We start from the raw sequence: 18,852 nt of genomic DNA, 5'->3' as shown, positions 1-18,852 counted from the left end.
AATATCCCAAATATCTACCAATATGTGAATAAACAGACTGTAACATATTCATAGAGTAGACTACTACTCAGCAACAAAAAGGAATGAACTGTTGGCATACACAAAATGGATGAACCTTAATAATACTGTGCTAGGCAAATGAAGCTGTATCAAAGCAGTATTTAAGTATGATCCCCTTCATAAGGACCTCTTAAAAAGGACAAATCTAGTCTATAGTGATAAAAAGGAAATTAGTGGTTGCCCAGTGTTGGTGGTACAGAACTAAATGTTCAAGGACACAAGAGAACATTATAGGATAATGTACATGGAACAGATCTTGATTATAGTGAGGGTAACATGGGTGCATCAATTTGTCCAGACTCATCAAAACATACCCTTAATTTGTGTGCATTTTATTGATTATAAATTACATTTAACTAACGGAGACAAAAACACTCCCCACCCTCTTGCCATAAAAAAAGTAACAGCAGTCTTAGAATACAGTTTACCCAATAAAAAAGCTTTCAAAAATATGGCAAGGACAAAATGAAATAAAATTATGATGAAATCAGTATGAATAATGAAGACAGCATTACATAAATCCAGAATGATGCTTTTGTGATAATTGCAAGTCTAAAAGTGCTTCAAAACTAGAAACAAAAACCTCCCAATTAGTTTTCCTTTTTTGTTTTGCTTGAGTTGGTCAAAAGGAATAACATGGAAAGTAAAATAGAGATATCCAGAATAATCTAAAACAATATTGTAAAGTAGATTTTGTTCTATGAAAGACACATAAGTCTAAAAGAGCATAATGGCTTACCTAGGAGATTGGAGTAAATCACCATGGCTCATTTGGGCTAATAATTGCAAAAAAATACAGAAAGTACTCATACAAATCAAAATTATTTTCTCACGAATTGCTTTAGCTTTTATGTAATCACATCCTACCTTATAAGAGAATCACTTCGCTTATCAGTTCTAACAAGGAGGACAACTTTCCATCTGTGGAAGGCTCCTGGAGCACCAGTGCGTTTCAGTTCTTCACGCCACCTTTTAGGTGCAGATTGCATTTGAGGTGAATAACGGGAATCTTTTTCAATTTTATATCCCCATTCATAAGTTGTTTCATCAAGCCATCTGCCACTTTTGGCACTATGAATTATATAGTCCTTGGTTAGTATCCACTTTCCTAGAAAGCAAATGAGCTGTCAGTCACAAAGGAATTTTGGTTCTGATAAATGATAAACAACGAAGATCAATTATAAAATAAAAGTCAACCTTTTTCAAGATAAGACTCTTAAGCGACACTGCTAACATTATCTTTGAACTACGCATTTTGGGGAAATTTTTTGATAGTGAGAGGCTTACAATATCACTGAACACTGTATGTAATCTTTTCCATGACAAATAATTGTAATTCTAAATATAATTCCATAGTTATAACTTAGTTATAATTATAGTTTCATTTAAATATAATTCTAAATTACAATTCTATAATTCTAAACATAAATCTAAAGCTTTAAAATCCAAAATAAAATGTGGTATTACTTGAATTATTATTACTATCATTATTCACTATTTTGGGTTAGATTTATATTCTTCCTCCTATGCTAACAGCTTTTCCAATATTGTTCACAGCATTATTACTCTGTAAAACAAATTTATTGAGTTAAGGAATTTTTCAGGTCATTTTATAACTTTTTTTTTTTTTTTTTTAAAGAGATGAGATCTCGCTACGTTGCCCAGGCTGATCTTAAAACTCCTGGGCACAAGTGATCCTTTTGCTTTGGCCTCCCAAAGTGCTAGGATTACAGGCATGAGCCTCCGCACGCAACCAACAGTTTCTTTATCTGGGCATCAATGATCTTTTTGAACACTATGGACAATGTATGTTTTCATTTGTAAAGTTAAAAACGAATGCAAGTGTTTTCCTTGTAAGTTAATCTAAAAAAGGATAAATTCACCCAAGTTACACACACTTTTTTTTTTTTTTTTGCAATCAGTAGACTAATGATATGTTAGATCAATCACAATACAGAAAGCTATAAAAATAGAGAAAGCTATAAATTACAAAACGATACAGGAGAAGACTAAGTCTTAATTTGGATCTATAGAATTTAATATCTTAGAAAAATAAAATAGTATGACCATTGTTTCATAATATGGATAGAAGCAGCAGAGAGAGAACAAAAGCACTGACTGTATCAAATGACAGATGAAAGAAAACTTGACTGAAAACAGCTGAGACTTTAACAAAAGCTTAAGATTTTGACATTTTGTGCCAGTCTTTTAGTTAATGTATTTTTTTTGTCTTATATAAAACACACTAAATCCTTGTTGAGGTAAATATTTTTGCCTATTTAATACATTTTTCATGTGTTACAGAATTTTACTCAGAAGAATAAGCAAAAAAAAAAAATTAAATATTTTCAAAAAATATCAGAAAAACACATTGAGGTTTGATATATAAATATGCTATCTCTCCAGAGAATAAAATACTTTTTCTTTAACATGAAGATTGTTTTCAAAAGTTGGGGCAAGACAGTTAACTTACCTGCTGCACAAGCTGCTAAAAATTTTTCACTCTTACATAGGCGTTCAGCTATAAGATGTGTACAATTTTTGTATTTCTGGAGGGAAAAATCCACATCAAGAAATGTTACTAAAGTAAGACTGCCTTTATAACACATTCTTCTTATTGTTACAATATCAAGAAGGCATTTTATCATTGTTAGGCCAGCATTTTAATTCTAGTTATTTTTCAAATATACCTTGAACATTTTGCTAAGTTTCTTACCTCACTCTTAATAAAAGTGCAATCTAGTTTTAAAAGTAATTTGACTAGCGCTTCTTTTTCTTCCATCTTAAATCCTGTCATTTGGATGATATGCTTTGGGGCACCATCTTCCATCTAGCAAATACAAACGTACAGAAGATAACATGTTAAAGATATTATTCACAGGGTTGACATCATTATTTTTTCTTAATTATGAGTACTAAAAATAAACTATTAAACATATAATGAATTAAAGACGTTAGGCATAACTCTTAAAACAATGTTAAAATTACTTACATACGATAGAAACTAGTTTTAAAAGTTATCTTCTCAAAATGTGGCCTTAAAAAAGTGAGGGGTTTTTTTTCTTTCTGATTTGAACATTGAAAGTCTGGATTAATACGTTACTTGACACTAAAACACATTGATGAATAAATATTCTTCCTCAGAAAATGACAGAATGTTATACAAATATTGGCATAATAATGTTATACAAGCTTCATTTAAAAAGTATTGTTGGGCCGGGCGCAGTGCCTCATACCTGTAATCCCAGCACTTTCGGAGACCAAGGCAGGCGGATCACGAGGTCAGGAATTCTAGACCAGCCTGGCCAACATGATGAAACCCCACCTCTACTAAAAATATAAAAATTAGCCAGGTGTGGTGGCAGGTACCTTTAATCCCTGCTACTCAGGAGGCTGAGGCAGGAGAATCGATTGAACCTGGGATGCAGTGGTTGCAATGAGATGAGATCACACAACTGCACTCCAGCCTGGGCGACACAGTGAGACTGCATCTCAAAAATAAACAAACAAACAAACAGAGTATTGTTGGCCGGGAGCGGTGGCTCATGCCTATAATCCTAGCACTTTCTTTGGGAGGCCAAGGCGGGCAGATCACCTGAGGTCGGGAGTTTGAGACTAGCCTGCCAACATGGTGAAATCCCATCTCCATTAAAAATACAAAATTAGCCTGGCATGGTGGCACATACCTGTAATCCCAGCCACTCGGGAGGGTGAGGTGGGAGAATTTCTTGAACCCAGGAGGCAGAGGTAGTGGTGAGCTGAGATCGCACCATTGCACTACACAGCCTGGGCAACAAGAGCGAAACTCCATTTCAAAAAACAAAAAAAAAACTACCGTTGTTCGCTAAGAGCTTTTGAAACTTACAGACAATGAAACAATCAGATTTTATGCTCCACAAAGACTTTAAAGCCTCTGTGGACAGATATTAAATATGTACACGTTACCGGAGAAGTGAATAGAACTCATGGTCTCACAGCATTTATATCCAATAATTTAGTAAAGTGTGTACACATAATAATCCTGGATCCTATTTGCAATCTATATTTCTTAACTTTGCTATATATATATGTTAATTTCATCATTTACAAGGTAAACTGAAAAATCACTTTTTTTTAAATCTAAGTTTATTTTCATAGGGACCCTCAATCCATATTTTAATGTAGTTCACAAAAAGTACTTTGTGTTTAGGGAGTACATAACTCATAGAATTTCTCATCAGAATACAATTTTATTTGTTTACATGAGGTTGAACTGGAGATCTAGATAGCATCTTAGAGAAAAATCTCAATCTTTTCACAGACAAGGAAAGCAGGGACTAGAGAAATCAGGGCAATTTTTCATTTCCCTAACAATTTGGTCATCATAGCTATGGATTATTAATATTTAACTAATGTCATAGCTAGAATAACAACAGTAGCTATTTTCAACAACCAAAGAAACATGACTTCTTTCAATACAATTACAAGTAAACTTCAAAAACTGTAATGATTTGAGCCCATAACTAATAGCACACAACTGGTAAAGTGAGAAACATTCTTCACAAAAGTCTGCTTTTAAAGACATATAAATACAACATATATAAAGGTTGGGATTCATTTAAGAGTAAAAATTGAAAGAAAGTCTCAATATAAACAATTTAAAGCATTACTCAGAAGTGAACTTTTATTTCCTTGCTTAGAGTTTTGAAGAGGAGGAAGTTCGGCTAGGGTAACTGCACTCTTAATTTTTCTCTACCCTTCATCACTCCCCATTTCGTTGGAGAAGCTCCTTGAGACAACTAAATGGATATGCTTTGCTCAGCCTATCTGCATATTTGCAAAGAAGGTCCATATCGATGCTTTCTGACACATCCTAAGGAGCTGCCAGTAGTAGTCCTGCACTGCCTGTGTGGGTAAGTCAATTCAGAGGCTATGTACTAAGAAGCACACTATGGTTCCATATCAAAACCACTGCCTTCTTGCAGAAGGATGAGGGAAAAACAAAACAAAACAAAAACCATCATCTTCAAAGCAATGTTTACTCAATAAAAAAGCTGATATTTCAACCTCAATTTATCTGATTTTTGCATTTCTCAACTGGCTGCAAAAGGGGCAAAGAGGTACAATGTACTTTAACCCTCTAAAACTCAGATACAGAACATAAGAAAGTGCCTTAAAGATAAGGCTCTCCAATGAAATAAATGTTTTTATTAAAAAGTTACAGGGATTTGGTCTAGTCAGTGTAAAATTTTTAAGTGCACATACTAGGGATTGGTCTCTTATGAAAAATTAATCATATACATGAAACAGTTTCATCAGTAAATAAATTAAGCTTCTTGTATAAGGAACCCCTTACTGTATTAATCATCCAATTTTTTTTTTTTTTTTTTTTTTGAGATGGAGTCTCGCTCCGTCGCCCAGGCTGGAGTGCAATGGCACAATCTCGGCTCAGTGCAAGTTCTCCTCCCCAGTTCACGCCATTCTCCTGCCTCAGCCTCCCGAGTAGCTGGGACTACAGGCGTCCGCCACCACACCTGGCTTTTTTTTTTGCTTTTTTTTTTTTTTTGAGACAGAGTCTCACTCTGTCGCCCAGGCTAGAGTACAGTGGCGCTGTCTCGGTTCACTGCAACCTCTGCCTCCTGGGTTCAAGCAGTTCTCTGCCTCAGCCTCCCAAGTAGCTGGGATTACAGGCACATATGCTTTTCCTACTACTTGTATATTTTTAATGTATTTTAGAGTTTCAAGGGCTATTTAATGGCTATTTCAGGAATATTGCCAAAGAAGTTTGAGTGGTTTTAAAAAATCTAAAATCTTGCCTGATTATTCTAAAAATTGACACAAAAAAACTAATGTTAAGTAATCGGAATATACAAAAAATAGTAAAAAAATTGTTATAACACTGTTACCCAAAAGAGTTTTATTTAAAGTTTGTCCTTTAAATTTTATTATTCTGCTTTCTCAGAATTAAGTTATACAGAAATAAAGGAAACATATCCTACATTGCTGTTTCCAGATCATGTTAACAGCTATTTTACAATTTGAATATTATTAACAACGTAACATTTTAATGTATTCTGGTTTCAAGTATAAATTATTAAATTATTTGGATTTATTGGAGTTAGTGTGTAAAGCAAAGTTTTCATCTTAAACCATATGGTCTTTATAATAAAATAAATACGATGGAAATAACCCACTTTGTATATTTAACAGCATTTTCTGTCAAAACAAGAGCCCATAGTAAAATGAAAATAGGACTAACTGCATAATAGCAGAAATCAGGAAACCCCTTTAAAGCAATTTATTTCCTTTGAAAATGATTAAATATGAAACTGAAATTAAACATGCAGAGGAAAGGGAAGCAGGAAACAAAGGTGAAAAAATAGAATTTCCTGATTCAAACATTATCCGTAAACTGTGCATGTTTAAAAACAAATCAGAATACAGGATATTCTAGTCACAAGTTTATCAAAAAAACTGAGCTATTAGCTAAACTTTAACAGAATCAGGAATCCCAGTGATGGCCCAAAATAACTAGCACAGTTTTATAACAGTTTTCTACAATAAAATTATCTCCTTGAAACAAGAGAGTTTAGAATACATTTAGTAATGCTTTTCTACAGCACATGATATGACAAGTGAATGACTTGGATTATAGGATCTAATTCATGCAGTTACACAGGAAAACTGTATATGTAGGAATAAATATAAACATGTATAGATATATTGATTGATTGATTTATAAAATTCATGGTTTGACGGTTCTTTCTGACCCTGCAGGATTAAGAATACAATAAACCTGATATGTCAATGAAGCCAAAAAGAGCACTATAATTGATTTAATACATATCAAACCCAGACAATTAAAAATCCTTTAAAGTACAGTCAAGTTTAGTGCAAGTGATATGTCTGGGATAGGGAGGATCAAGAGCTAACTTCTAGAAGTCTTCCAGCACAAGAAGGAAAGTCAATATACCATAATTGTACCAGTGGTTATTTCTAGAAAAATTATAGATCTTTATAGAACTAATGGGGGGTGTCCCTTGGAGCATTCATACAGAAGATACTGTCCTAACACCAAAAAATGGAGGGGGGAAAAAAGCAAAAAAGACAGCATGACTTTTTACAGTTAAAAGTTTTATCTTTACTGTCAAAAAAGTTAAACTTATATGACATTCTTAGTTATGAGAAAATGTCCTTCTGTAGTAATAATTAACATCTTATAGTAATTAACAAAAATTAGTTACTTACCTTGAACAATAAAATACAACTAAGGAGACAATGACTGTAAATAGAGTTGGCCTTTACGCATAGCAAGCAACTGTCTCTGTGGTATGGGCTTTCCCAAAATATCTCCCACATGGGCCTATTCTTGATGCCTGAAATTCCTTTGTAGTTGATGCCAGTCCAAAATGCAAAGAAAACCTATAGAACTCTTCATCTTAATTAAGAACACTATTTATTATAAACTAGCCTTTTAGGTCCTTTGAATTCTTTATAGTGTAACACATAGCTAGAACATGTTTGAAGAACATGTTGAAAATTGAGCTCAGAGACAAGGAAAGACAGGAATACAGATATGAATACAAAAGTGGTTTCAGAGGCAAGATGAAAGAGCAGGGTACAACCCTTGGGAAAAAGTGGAAGGTGCTACAAAAATGAGAGGCAGGGATGCATAAATAGGGTTTTATAAGGAAAATAAGGATAAACCTTTCCCTACTCTACGTTACATAGGGCTGGTTATAAAAGAAACCAGCCCTACTTATAAAAGAGAAGTAATCTTAGAAATAAATTTTATGGTATCATTAGCTAAAATAAATATTTAAGACAATAAAAAACTTTGATTTATATATTTATATATATAAATATATATTTGTATTTAAGAACTAAAATTTTCCCCCCAAAATAACCTTACAGACCTTTCAATTTTAACATCCACTTATAGAAAATTTGAAAAATACTACAAAGTATACACAAAGATTAAAATCATCTCTAATTCCTTCAGCCTGTAATACCATTGTTAACACTGGGGAGGGATGTTGACTTTTAGGTTTTATCTGAGTGTAAAAATATATATATAACAAAATTTGGATATTACATTGTTTCATATCTTCATTTTTATGTAATATTATATTGTGATCATTTTTCCCTGCCACTTAATACTCTTCATGGTTTTAAGGTCATATTATGAAAACTAGTGGTTTCTTAGTGTTTGTTATTTTGGTGAATTCTTTTGATTTTAAACCCACTTCTACAGCAAACTAAGGAAAATTATTTGACACTCCCCTCATCTGAAAAGCATATACCCAGCACGGAATGCAGTCAAGATTTTTGCTCTAAATTAAAGAGTCTGAAAAATTTTCGTGATTTCTCTTATTCAAAACATTTAACTGGGAAAGTAAACGAATAACTGTTAAAACTGAAAAGGGTCCAAGTGTTGGATCTCTGTTTGAACCAATATTGCAAAAGGCAGACACATGTCACAGTACTTACACTGTGTGTGTAAAATACTGTTTGGCTTTTAACTACAAGTGACGTTCAGAAATTCTGGCCCCTTTAGGCCTAGGAGCCAAATTAGGCCCTTGGTTTAGTATCACTCAGCTGGTCTTCGGACTTTTTTTTTTTTTTTTTTAAAGACACAGTGTCTATTTCCTGCCCCATCCTTCAAAGACATAAGAGAGAGATGCACACACACGTGTGTGTATGTATAAATATTATTTGACAGAAGTATCCAGTGATGAGACTTGAGGGCTATTCTTACTTCCATGGCATTATTTGGGAAAGAAGCAGGAATTAGTCCCTCTGATGACAAATTTAGCACTAGAAGGAAGAAACAGAACAAGCAGCAAAGTGAATATGGTGAGAAAGAAATGAGAAGCTTAGGGGAACATATGGAGATGTCCAATCTATCCAATACTGTACAAGGCACGGGCTGGGCAGATGTTAACTTAGGGATGAAGGAGTCCTTAAGGAAGCAAGCTGGTCAAGAGATGAAAGGTTCATAAAAAGAATAGATGGACAGTACATATTGGTTAGCCATAGAGGATAGAAGTCAAATGTGCTTTGGTATCCTAGGAAATTTGGTTTACTTAGGAAGAGCATATGTCTAAGGTTGAACAAGCAGGATTCAATTTTTACTGAGGACCTACTGTGGTTTATACACTTCATAAATGTTAGCTCATTTCCTTCTTCACAACATAAGTGCTATTTATTTTTCTTGTGCAGATGAGGATACTGGAAAATCTGAGTGATTAAGAAACTACTTCAAGGGTACACAGCTAGTAAATGGTAAAAACAAGATGCACAGATAAGTCTTTCTGCAAAAATTATATGCCTTTTCTACAACACCAAGCTGAAAAGAACTTCAGAACTTAGTCTAATACTTTTAACAACATTATAATTTCATAAAGCAATCTACTTTCAGCTAACACAAAAGAAAGATACATTACGTGCAACGAACAGTACAAGGGTGGGAAGACATTTAGAACAGCAATATCATTGAAAAAATTTAAACATAATTATAAATTATTTTCAGTAAAATAAGTGTCTAAAATTTCAAAGCATTTCTAGAAACAATCTGAAGAGTGCTCTTTTGGTCTAATGAGAAAGTTTTCATTATTTTCCCCTCAAAAGTGATTTGGTATCAATCAATCATTAGAGTAATTCATACAACAAAGCCTTTCTTCCTCCTCAAAAATAACCAGTGTGTTTTAAATTTCAAAGTCATTTTGACAGAAAGTATGAATTAAATGAACTTAAAAGTTCCAGAGTTATTTTACTTTTAAGCAGTAACATGCCCTTATAAGGGCAGAAATAGTACACAGTACATTATACAGATGTATTTTCTATTAGCATATTCAAAGGGTCAACTACAAGAGTAACAGATGATGTTTCATTTTAGTTACATTTTTGAGAGAGTTCGTTTTGTTTAGGATTTATTATTCAAAGCCAACACAGAATTTTTTATTTTACTTTTTTAAAATGTTTAAATGGTGAAAACCCTACTTTAGGGTAATATAATCAAGATACATATAATAAGGAAAATACTAATAAATAAAAGCTATACTACTGGTTTCCCAAAACGCAATGTTTTTGAACATCAGTGGAAATTGTGGATGCTTATTATGAAATCTTAAGAGTTCCGAATTTTGATTATGAAAAGTAACCACATTTGATCATCTTTTCAATGACTTTCAGGTGATACACGCTTTATGCTTTAGGGAAGCAAGAAAATGTTAGGTCATGTAATTCAATTTTACTTAACGCATAATAAAATCTGGATTTAGAAAACAGAATAGGGGTTTATTTGCAGTATTGAAGGTTAGCTGTCTTTACAATAAAATTGACTTAAACATTCAAGTATCTGCACATCCTAGTTCCTTTAAATTAAGAATACTCAAGAGTTACCCGGTGGCTCACGCCTGTAATCCCAGCACTTTGGGAGGCCGAGGCGGGCGGATCACTTGAGGTCAGGAGTTTAAGACCAGCCTGGACAACATGGTGAAATCCTGTCTCTATTAAAAATGCAAAAAATTAGTCGGGCGTGGTGTCGCACACCTGTAATACCAGCTACTCGGAAGGCTGAGATAGGAGAATTGCTTGAACCTGGGAGCCGGAGGTTGCAGCCAGCTGATATGGCGCCACTGCACTCCAGGCTGGGCAACATGTTGAGCGAGGCTCTGTCAAAGCAAGCAAGCAAGCAAGCAAGCAAGCAAGCAAAGGAAAGAAACAGTACAGGATAGGACAGGACAAGAAAATAAAGAAATTTACTCTCTTATATAAATCCACCTCATACTAGCAACTTATTTGAACACCTGCAATAGACGTAATCAAACTTTCCAATAATGAGAACATCCTGCACACCCACAGATATTTTCAGGAATTGAGGCACAACGGTATAACATAAACCAAAAAGTCCACAAGGCGCATTGTCCGTCACACATAAATTGTAAATTCAGTTCAAATATTCATTCCCAGTATTTCAACAACAACGATTTTTTAAATAAGAAAGTCATTCGTCAAAAAAGAGGCTGGTGCCTCCAAAACAAAGCTCCATCTAACTCCTGAGTCAATGATATGAAGTACCCGAGACGGACCAATTTTTTTCTTTTTTTGTCAATATTTAATCTGAGGCTTTGGAAGTGGAAGAAATCTTAAAATAGCCACTAGTCTTGTTTCCAGCCTTCAGGCAGCTGAAATGTAATCCCCAGGAACACAGACCCTCCCTTCAGGGAAACGTGTATGTGTGTATGTTTGTGTTTAAAGGCCTATAGCAGTCAGAGATAGGATCACTGCCGTTTTAGTATATTTTTAAAAAAAATTCTACTAGAGAGGAAAGAATGACACAATTTTCTTCGTCACAGGAAGGTGGGCCTGGGGGATCCCAGCCACCTTCGCAGACGCTAAGTTATGGAAAGCAGCCAAAACTCTGTATCAGGATGAGGCTCCCCATGGGTTCTATGGAAACGAGAGACGCGGGGGGCCTAGTGCCTTCCAGGCTGCGGGCCGAGCTGCAGAGCTGCGCAAGCAGGAGCGGGGGAAGCGGCTCAGCCCAGTACTGCAGACAGGCGCTCGGTGGCAGTCCCCGCAGCGGCACGGGCGAGGCGTCGCGGGGTCTGCAGCCGCAGCCCACCAATTCCGGCGCCGAGAGCGAAGTCGGGAGAACTGCTGCTAGAAAGCGCAAGAGCCGCCGGACACCGCTGCCGCTCACCCCAGCCGCTCCCTTCCTAGCCTTGCAGCCTGTAGGCAGAAACTTCGGAGGTACAGCCCGGGGAGGAAACATCCCCATAGAGACAGAATACACTGTGTCTTCCTAGCTGAGCCCCTTTACCTTCCCGGCCGAAGTGTCTGAGATGCTTCCTTCGGTGGCGGCGGCGGCAGGGGCGACGACTGCCGATGCAGCACTCAACTGCTTCACTAATCCGGGCTCTGGGAAATAATTTCCCGCCGCGCGCTAGGCAGCCCCGGAAGCGATAGTACCATTTCCGGGTGGTTGTCAGTGACGCTCTGGAGCCGTCGCCAGGGTGGTAATATCTGGTGCCGAGCTTGAGTCTGGCCAGCGAGTCAGGCTCCTGCTAGATCAGCACCGGAGGTGGAGGACTGGTAAGTGATTTTACTGGGTTTTCTGCTGGGTCTGATATTAATGGCTGGCCGGGGGTCTGTGCAGCATTTTGGCCAGCCGGAGAAATGAGTGGGCGAGGGTTGAACCAGAAGGAGTCCCCATCCAACCCCGTGTCGCTTGACACCCAGTGCAGCTGGAGAAGGCCCTGGGATCCCGGCTTACCGTCTCATCCACTCGCAAAATCTGTCTCCAACTTGGAACTCGACCTCGGGTCACCAAGTGTCCCTGGGCGAGGCCGAAGACACCGTGTACCGTGACTCGGCGTTGTGCCGAGTTTCTCTGCCCATGATCAACGAGTGTCCTATCTCCCATTAGCAGCGTTTGGCCACTCTCGATTCCTGAGTACTGTTTCCGTAGTTCTGGGGTGCCGTGCCTGGAAGGCAGGAAGTTGGCTGAAGAAGACATCTTTTACAAACATTTGGGAAGTGAGATGGGGAGGTTCCTTCCTGATTTAGAATTAATTGAAGGTTCCTCCCGCCATTTGAATTGGGTGACAAGAACCGTCTTTGTTTTCCTGGCTGAGACGTGAGAGAACAAGCCTGTAATTTCATGCTTGGGCATTAGATGCATTTTTGGAAAACAGTGACCTGTAAGTAGGTGCGCTTTCAAAAAGGAATGCTTGCGCTCTGCCCCAGGCTTTGTCGATAATGAAGGATTCAGGAGAATTGTGGATGGAGGTCTGAGGTAGCCAGAATAGTTGTAAAGAGAAATCGCTTCCGACAAAGGGATAATGTGAGGAAAGGTGCTCATTTAAGATTTGAAAGATGTGATGTAGTGAACCTTGGCGACTTCTCTTAAGTAATGCAATTTCTTAGGTAAGTAGTTTTCACTTGCCACCTTGTGTTTAAGTAATTACCTCCCCACCAACCCCCCGTAAAAGGCAACTGTTATTTTTTCAAAACAGTCAGTTCCCAAAAGAGTTGTAGGTACTATTGCATTTTTCTTTATGTATTGCATAAAAACATTTTCTTTATCGGAGCATACCCATAAAGAAAAATGCAGTATGTTCAATTCAAGGCCCCTGTTACACCAGGCCAGTGCCTTCTTACCTTTTGAGAATAATGCAGCCAAACCATATTTAGGATAGCACATTGATTTTCTAACCCTGTTGGTTAATAATTCAACAAACTTATAATCTCCCCATTAATCCCAATTTTGACATTTTGTTGAATCTTGTATTTTTTGTTTATTTCTCCAGTTGAAAGTATTATAAATTACTTCAGGGATACTGTATATTTTATCCGTACAACAACTAGTTTTTAGAGGCAGTGATTTATCTCTATTAATTGTTCTTGAATGTAGCCAATCATTAATACCCAGAGTAGATACTGTCTGCCAGGCACTTTACATTTATTATTTTATTTAATGCTTAACAAAATCACAAAAATTGTATTATTTCTATTTTGCAACACCTTTTATACTGAGACTCAAAGAGGTTGTGATTTTCCATAAATTATACAATTAAATGGCACAATTAAAATTTGAATCCAGTCTACCTGACTCTACATTTTGGCTCTAAACTGTGCTCTATACCTTTATAAGTAAACATAATAGCATCATTATTTTCACTCCCAGGTAAAAATGGATAGCTAGTATGTCACATTCAGAAATCAAGTGGATAGCAAAGCTTGAGGATAAAAGGGACTTCAGGGATGTGTTCATCACCATAAGGTAATTTTGACATGTAAATCATGCAGTTTCTTTACTGCCTTTATCCTTGGCCAGTTTTATTATCCTAATTCAAATAAATGCCTATACTGTACATTGTCATAACACGTGGGGCAAATACAGAAGATCTGGAGACCATCAGCAAGCATATTGGTGACTCTGAGTCCACAGTATCAGCTAACTATCTCTTTAGGCAGCTTTTCACACACACATTTGTATACATGTATATTTGTGTGTGTGTGTGTGTGTGTGTGTGTAGGGAGAGAAAATGAGTAAATGAGCACAAATTCATAAAATTGAACTCTGTAATGATTTATAAGGAATTATTAGCAAAACTGTGCTGTTCTACTCACACAATCCTCAAACAGATGGGGATTATCACATAGTTTCAGGGAATATGCTTAATTAAACCTGCCCATCCCAATACCCTATTCTATTTAGAGAAATAGAAATAGCCTAATTTTCAGAGAATTTATAAAAATTTAGTTGAAATGACCGATACTAGAAATGACATAGAACTTAATTCTAAAGAATATCCTGTTTTACAACTATATAGGTATAGCTAGCCTCAAATACTAATGTGTATTTGATTACATTGCATTGACTTGTAGGCAGATCTTTGCATTGACTTGTAGACAGATCCCATAGGCAGATCTCAGGGATATTTTGCTATCAAATTTCAGTGCTTATGAAGGTTGAGATTATGTCTGTTTTATTCATCATCTCATACCCAGCATCTAGCACTGTGCCTGGCGTGTAATAGAAGCTCAATAAATAAGTCAGGAACCATGACTCATGACTGTAATCCCAATACTTTGGGAGGCTAAGGCATGAGGATTTGAATCCAGGTCCTCTAAATTTTGGCTCTTTTTACTGTGTTCTATACTTCCTCTAATAAATAAACATAGCTTACAGTGAACTATGATCACACTACTGCACTCTAATCTGCACAACAGAGTAAGATCCTGTCTCTAAAAAATAAAAAATAAACATTTATTGAATGAATGATTCCTTTTTAAAATGTTATTTATCCACTGAGAAGTATTTGTACATTTTTTAAAGGATTTACCACATAAATAAATATTTATTGTTACTCACCTTGACCCTGAAATACAGTGTCCACTCCACACTCATTCATAAAAGGCAATGTGCTGTTCTGTAAAGACGACTGGACTGTGAGACAGGAGATGAGAAAATATCTAATATTTTTTCTGTGTTTATTCTCTGCTATTCAGTGTTAAATTACTCCTCACAGCACAATAGGTAAGTATTATCCTCCTTTTACAGATACGAAAACTGAGGCAAATATAAGCTTTGTAAATTGTCCTAGGTTACACATAGTCATTAAACACAGCTATGATTTGGATGAAGGCCTGTGACCCCAAAAGTGATCATCTTAACCACTTTGCTATACAGCCTCCAGTTGAATTTTTAATCCTGGATCAGCTGCTAAATGTGTGCAAAAGCAAATTTATTTCTCTGGGTATCTTGTTTCTCATCTATAACATACAGGAGTTTGATGGATTAGATTATCTATAAGGTCCTCCTACCTCAAAAATCCTCTGACTTTAGTTGACTCCCAAGTATTATCTGAATATAGCAGTTCTAGTGTGCCAGAAAACCCTCATCAATTTTGATGTGTTTCATATGAGCTTTTATATGTGTTCACGTCTTCCACAATGGTGGACACAGAATCATGTTGTTGCAATAGGAAGAATAGAGTTAAAAAAAATCACAGTAATGCTTTTTTTTTTTTTTTTAAACCAGCTATGACACTACTAAGTCACTGAACCTTTGTGAGCTTATGTTTTCATGTGTAAAATTGATCCATAGAATTGCTGTGAGGGTTAAGGTGAGTTGACATATAAAGCCTCAAACATGTCTGATACACAACTGCTATTAAATAAATATTGATTCTTTTTCTTGCTCAGTCTTGCAAGGATAAAAGATTAGTGGATATAAAAATGCTTTATAAATTAGACAAAGGTGAAGAATTTTTTCACTTAGAGTCTACTAGGAGAGATAAAGTTATATACAAAAATAATTATATGTGGGGCAATTCACATACATCATTGAACACAAAGCATGATGGGAATGCAAAGAAAAGAGATTTTTTTTTTTTTTCCAGGAGGTCAGATGAGGAAAGACCTCATAAAAAAGGTAATATTGAGTTTGTGCCCTATAGGATGGTAAGGATTTTGGCAGGGGAACAAGAGGGAGAAGTGTTCTACTGGAAGATTCAAAGGTGTCAGAAAACAGAAATAGTACCTAGGTCTCTTTGGATATGTAAGATGGATGAAGGCTGGTAATAAAGCTAAGGTAAAAAGCTGAGCTTAGGACAAGCTGTAGATAACTGTGGGCAAGTTAAAGATGTTAGGCATTTAACAATAAGCAATCTGTGTGTATAACTAGGATGGGGTGGAGGATGGAGTTGGCATTTGTTTTCTTTGTTATGGAAAAATGCCCATTTGTTACAGAAATATTAGAGTGTTAAAAATATGCCAAAAAGGAAAGAAAAAGGAAGAGTGGCCCATGATCCCACCACTCAGAAATAACTTATGATTTTTCTCTGTATTATTACAGATTTTCATATATGTGCTTTTAAAATAAAAATGAAATAATACTATCTATATTGTCTTGTGACCTGCTTTTTTCAATGTGCTACGCCGTGAATTTTCCCATGTCAGTAAATTTGCTTCTATAAAATAATATTTAGGGCCTGCATGCTATTCAATTTTATAAATATGTAAAAACTTTTAAACTGACTTCTTTCTGTTAAGTAATAGTACAATAAAGATTTTTTATAGTAAAATATTTAGACATATTCATATCTATTTTCTTATTACAAATTGTAGAAGGAGAAATGGTGACCCACGGGTTATGAACACATATAATACTACATGTATTACCATATCAATCATATTTTTAATTTAAACTTGGTGCAAAATTAATGAGGTATGAAAGGGTATATAATGAGGCATTAGCCGCCCTCTCACCTTGTTGTCCTCCTGATTCACAGCTAGCCCTAATAGCACCTTGTGTGATTAGAAAAGGGCACCCCCTTCTGGAGGATCCGTAACTCTTGGATATATAGTGTGTAACTGATGGTACTTTTTTTTTCTGTACCTGTGCACAATGTGCAGGTTTGTTACATATGTATACATGTGCCATGTTGGTGTGCTGTACCCATTAACTCATTTACATTAGGTATATCTCCTAATGCTATCCCTCCCTGCTCCCCCGACCCCACGACAGGCCCCGGTGTGTGATGTTCCCCATTCTGTGTCCAAGTGTTCTCATTGTTCAATTCCCACCTATGAGTGAGAACAGGAGGTGTTTGGTTTTTTGTCCTTGCGATAGTTTGCTGAGAATGATGGTTTCCAGCTTCATCCATGTCCCTACAAAGGACAAAATTGATAGACCGCTAGCAAGACTAATAAGAAGAAAAGAGAGAAGCATCAAATAGACCCAATAAAAAATGATAAAGGGGATAATTGATGGTACTTTTGTAAGGATTGGAAAAAGGCACCGTTTTCTCTGTGGCAACAGCCCTGCAAGGACACATGGCTGGGCCACCAAAGTGTGGGCTGGATTCAGCCCCTACTCACCTCCCTAGATTGAGTACTTTTGTGACAGGTACTGCACCTGGCCTTTTTGACTATTTACTTTCTAAAAGCCAACACTAAGGCCAAATGCAGACTTTGTTAAAATACAGAAGACAAGGTTGGCCGGCACAGTGGCTCATGCCTGTAACCCCAGCACTTTGGGAGGCCAATGCGGGCGGATCTCTTGAGACAAGGAGTCCAAGACCAGCCTGATCTGCATGGTAAAACACCATCTCTACCAAAAAAAATACAAAAATTAGCTGGGTGTGGTGGTGGGCACCAGTAATCCCAGCTACTCCTGGAGTCCGAGGCAAGAGAATCACTTTAACCTGGGGGACAGATGTTGCAGTGAACTGAGATCATGTCACTGCACTCCAACCTGGGTGACAGAGTGAAAGATTCTCTCAGAAAAAATACAGAGGACAAGGTCAAACTTTAGTGCATCCCTTGAAATACATACATTCCGTATAAAAAGTTTTAACAAATATAAAAGCTCAAAATGATACAATGTCATTTTGACTAATTAGGCAATGCAGTATAATATAAACAACTGAATTCAGAGAGGATCTGGAGTTGAGCTTAAACTAATGAACATATAATGATAGCCTTGAAGAAGTTACTTAAATTCTCTGAGCCACAGTTTCTTCATCTGTAAAGTGGTAATACTGTCAACTTTATGGGTTTACTAGGATTAAATGTAATAATGTGTGTAAGTACACAGGCATCAGAAAAAAATTATCAAGGGTCTGTAGTATTGTTTTTTATTTTTAATAAACTCACTTTTAAAATAAGGTCTATGGCTCCAACTATGAAGTCAAACAGACTTGGATTCGAATCCCAACTCTGTCACTAGTTGTATGACAGAAAGTTACTTTTCTACTGTTTCATTATTTGTAAAATGGGAATAATGATGTCTTCATAGGCCTTTCGTGAAGATTAAATAAAACAATGCATGCATAGAGTTTAATATTGGTGCCTGGTATAGTAAGGCACTTTATTTGTTCAAATTCCCCAAGAAACAGATGCCAAGAGGAGATTAGATGTACAAGATGTTTATTGGGGAAACTGCTTGTGAAGAATAAAGGAGAGGAAGTGGGAGTAGGAAAGAAATGCCTTTAGGCCTCAATGCACGTCCGACAGCCTAAAAAGAAGAGAAGGAAGGAAGAAAGAAGAGTTGAGTAAGAATACAAAGTGCTGCACTGTTCTAAGAAAGCTTCAACTAGGCCAGTGCAGAGTTCAAAAGCCGAAGTCATATATTAGAGGAATCCCATGTTGCCACGGTATTCAATGTTAGGTATTAGTAAAAATGATCAATAGTTGTCATATGCTAAAACTTACAAATATATTTGAATTTCAAATCTTGAGTTTTACTGCCTGTTCCACCCCCTCCTGCCCTCAAGAAAAGTATAATCCCTACTGCCA

At 36.4% G+C, this 18,852-nt stretch overlaps 2 protein-coding genes across 9 annotated transcripts in view; one reads left to right on the top strand and one right to left on the bottom strand.

Moving 5' to 3' along the window:
• The window catches only part of SLF1 (SMC5-SMC6 complex localization factor 1), a 75,213-nt gene extending 63,267 nt beyond the window's left edge, over positions 1-11,946 (bottom strand). For 2 of the 3 annotated variants that reach the window (XM_001090273.5, XM_078004988.1), the window contains exons 1-4: positions 11,867-11,946; positions 2,777-2,890; positions 2,534-2,609; positions 928-1,168 (exon numbers count right to left, since the gene is read on the bottom strand). In XM_001090273.5, the coding sequence (XP_001090273.2) occupies positions 928-1,168; positions 2,534-2,609; positions 2,777-2,890 (431 nt within the window). In that variant the 5' untranslated portion in view covers positions 11,867-11,946. Of the gene's footprint in view, positions 1-927; positions 1,169-2,533; positions 2,610-2,776; positions 2,891-10,443; positions 10,551-11,866 lie in introns of all 3 variants that reach the window. The other variant, XM_078004987.1, reaches the window with a different exon arrangement.
• Positions 11,947-12,039: 93 nt separating this feature from the next.
• KIAA0825 overlaps positions 12,040-18,852 on the top strand; it is a 473,908-nt gene continuing 467,095 nt past the window's right edge. For all 6 annotated transcript variants that reach the window (XM_078004985.1, XM_015140426.3, XM_078004982.1 and 3 more), the window contains exon 1: positions 12,040-12,138. The gene's annotated coding sequence lies outside the window, so the exon portion shown is untranslated. The remainder of the gene's footprint in view (positions 12,139-18,852) is intronic.

Source organism: Macaca mulatta, chromosome 6 (genome assembly GCF_049350105.2).
Source record: "Macaca mulatta isolate MMU2019108-1 chromosome 6, T2T-MMU8v2.0, whole genome shotgun sequence".
Taxonomy (NCBI): Eukaryota; Metazoa; Chordata; class Mammalia; order Primates; family Cercopithecidae; genus Macaca; species Macaca mulatta.
This window is presented reverse-complemented; position numbering and strand designations above follow the sequence as displayed.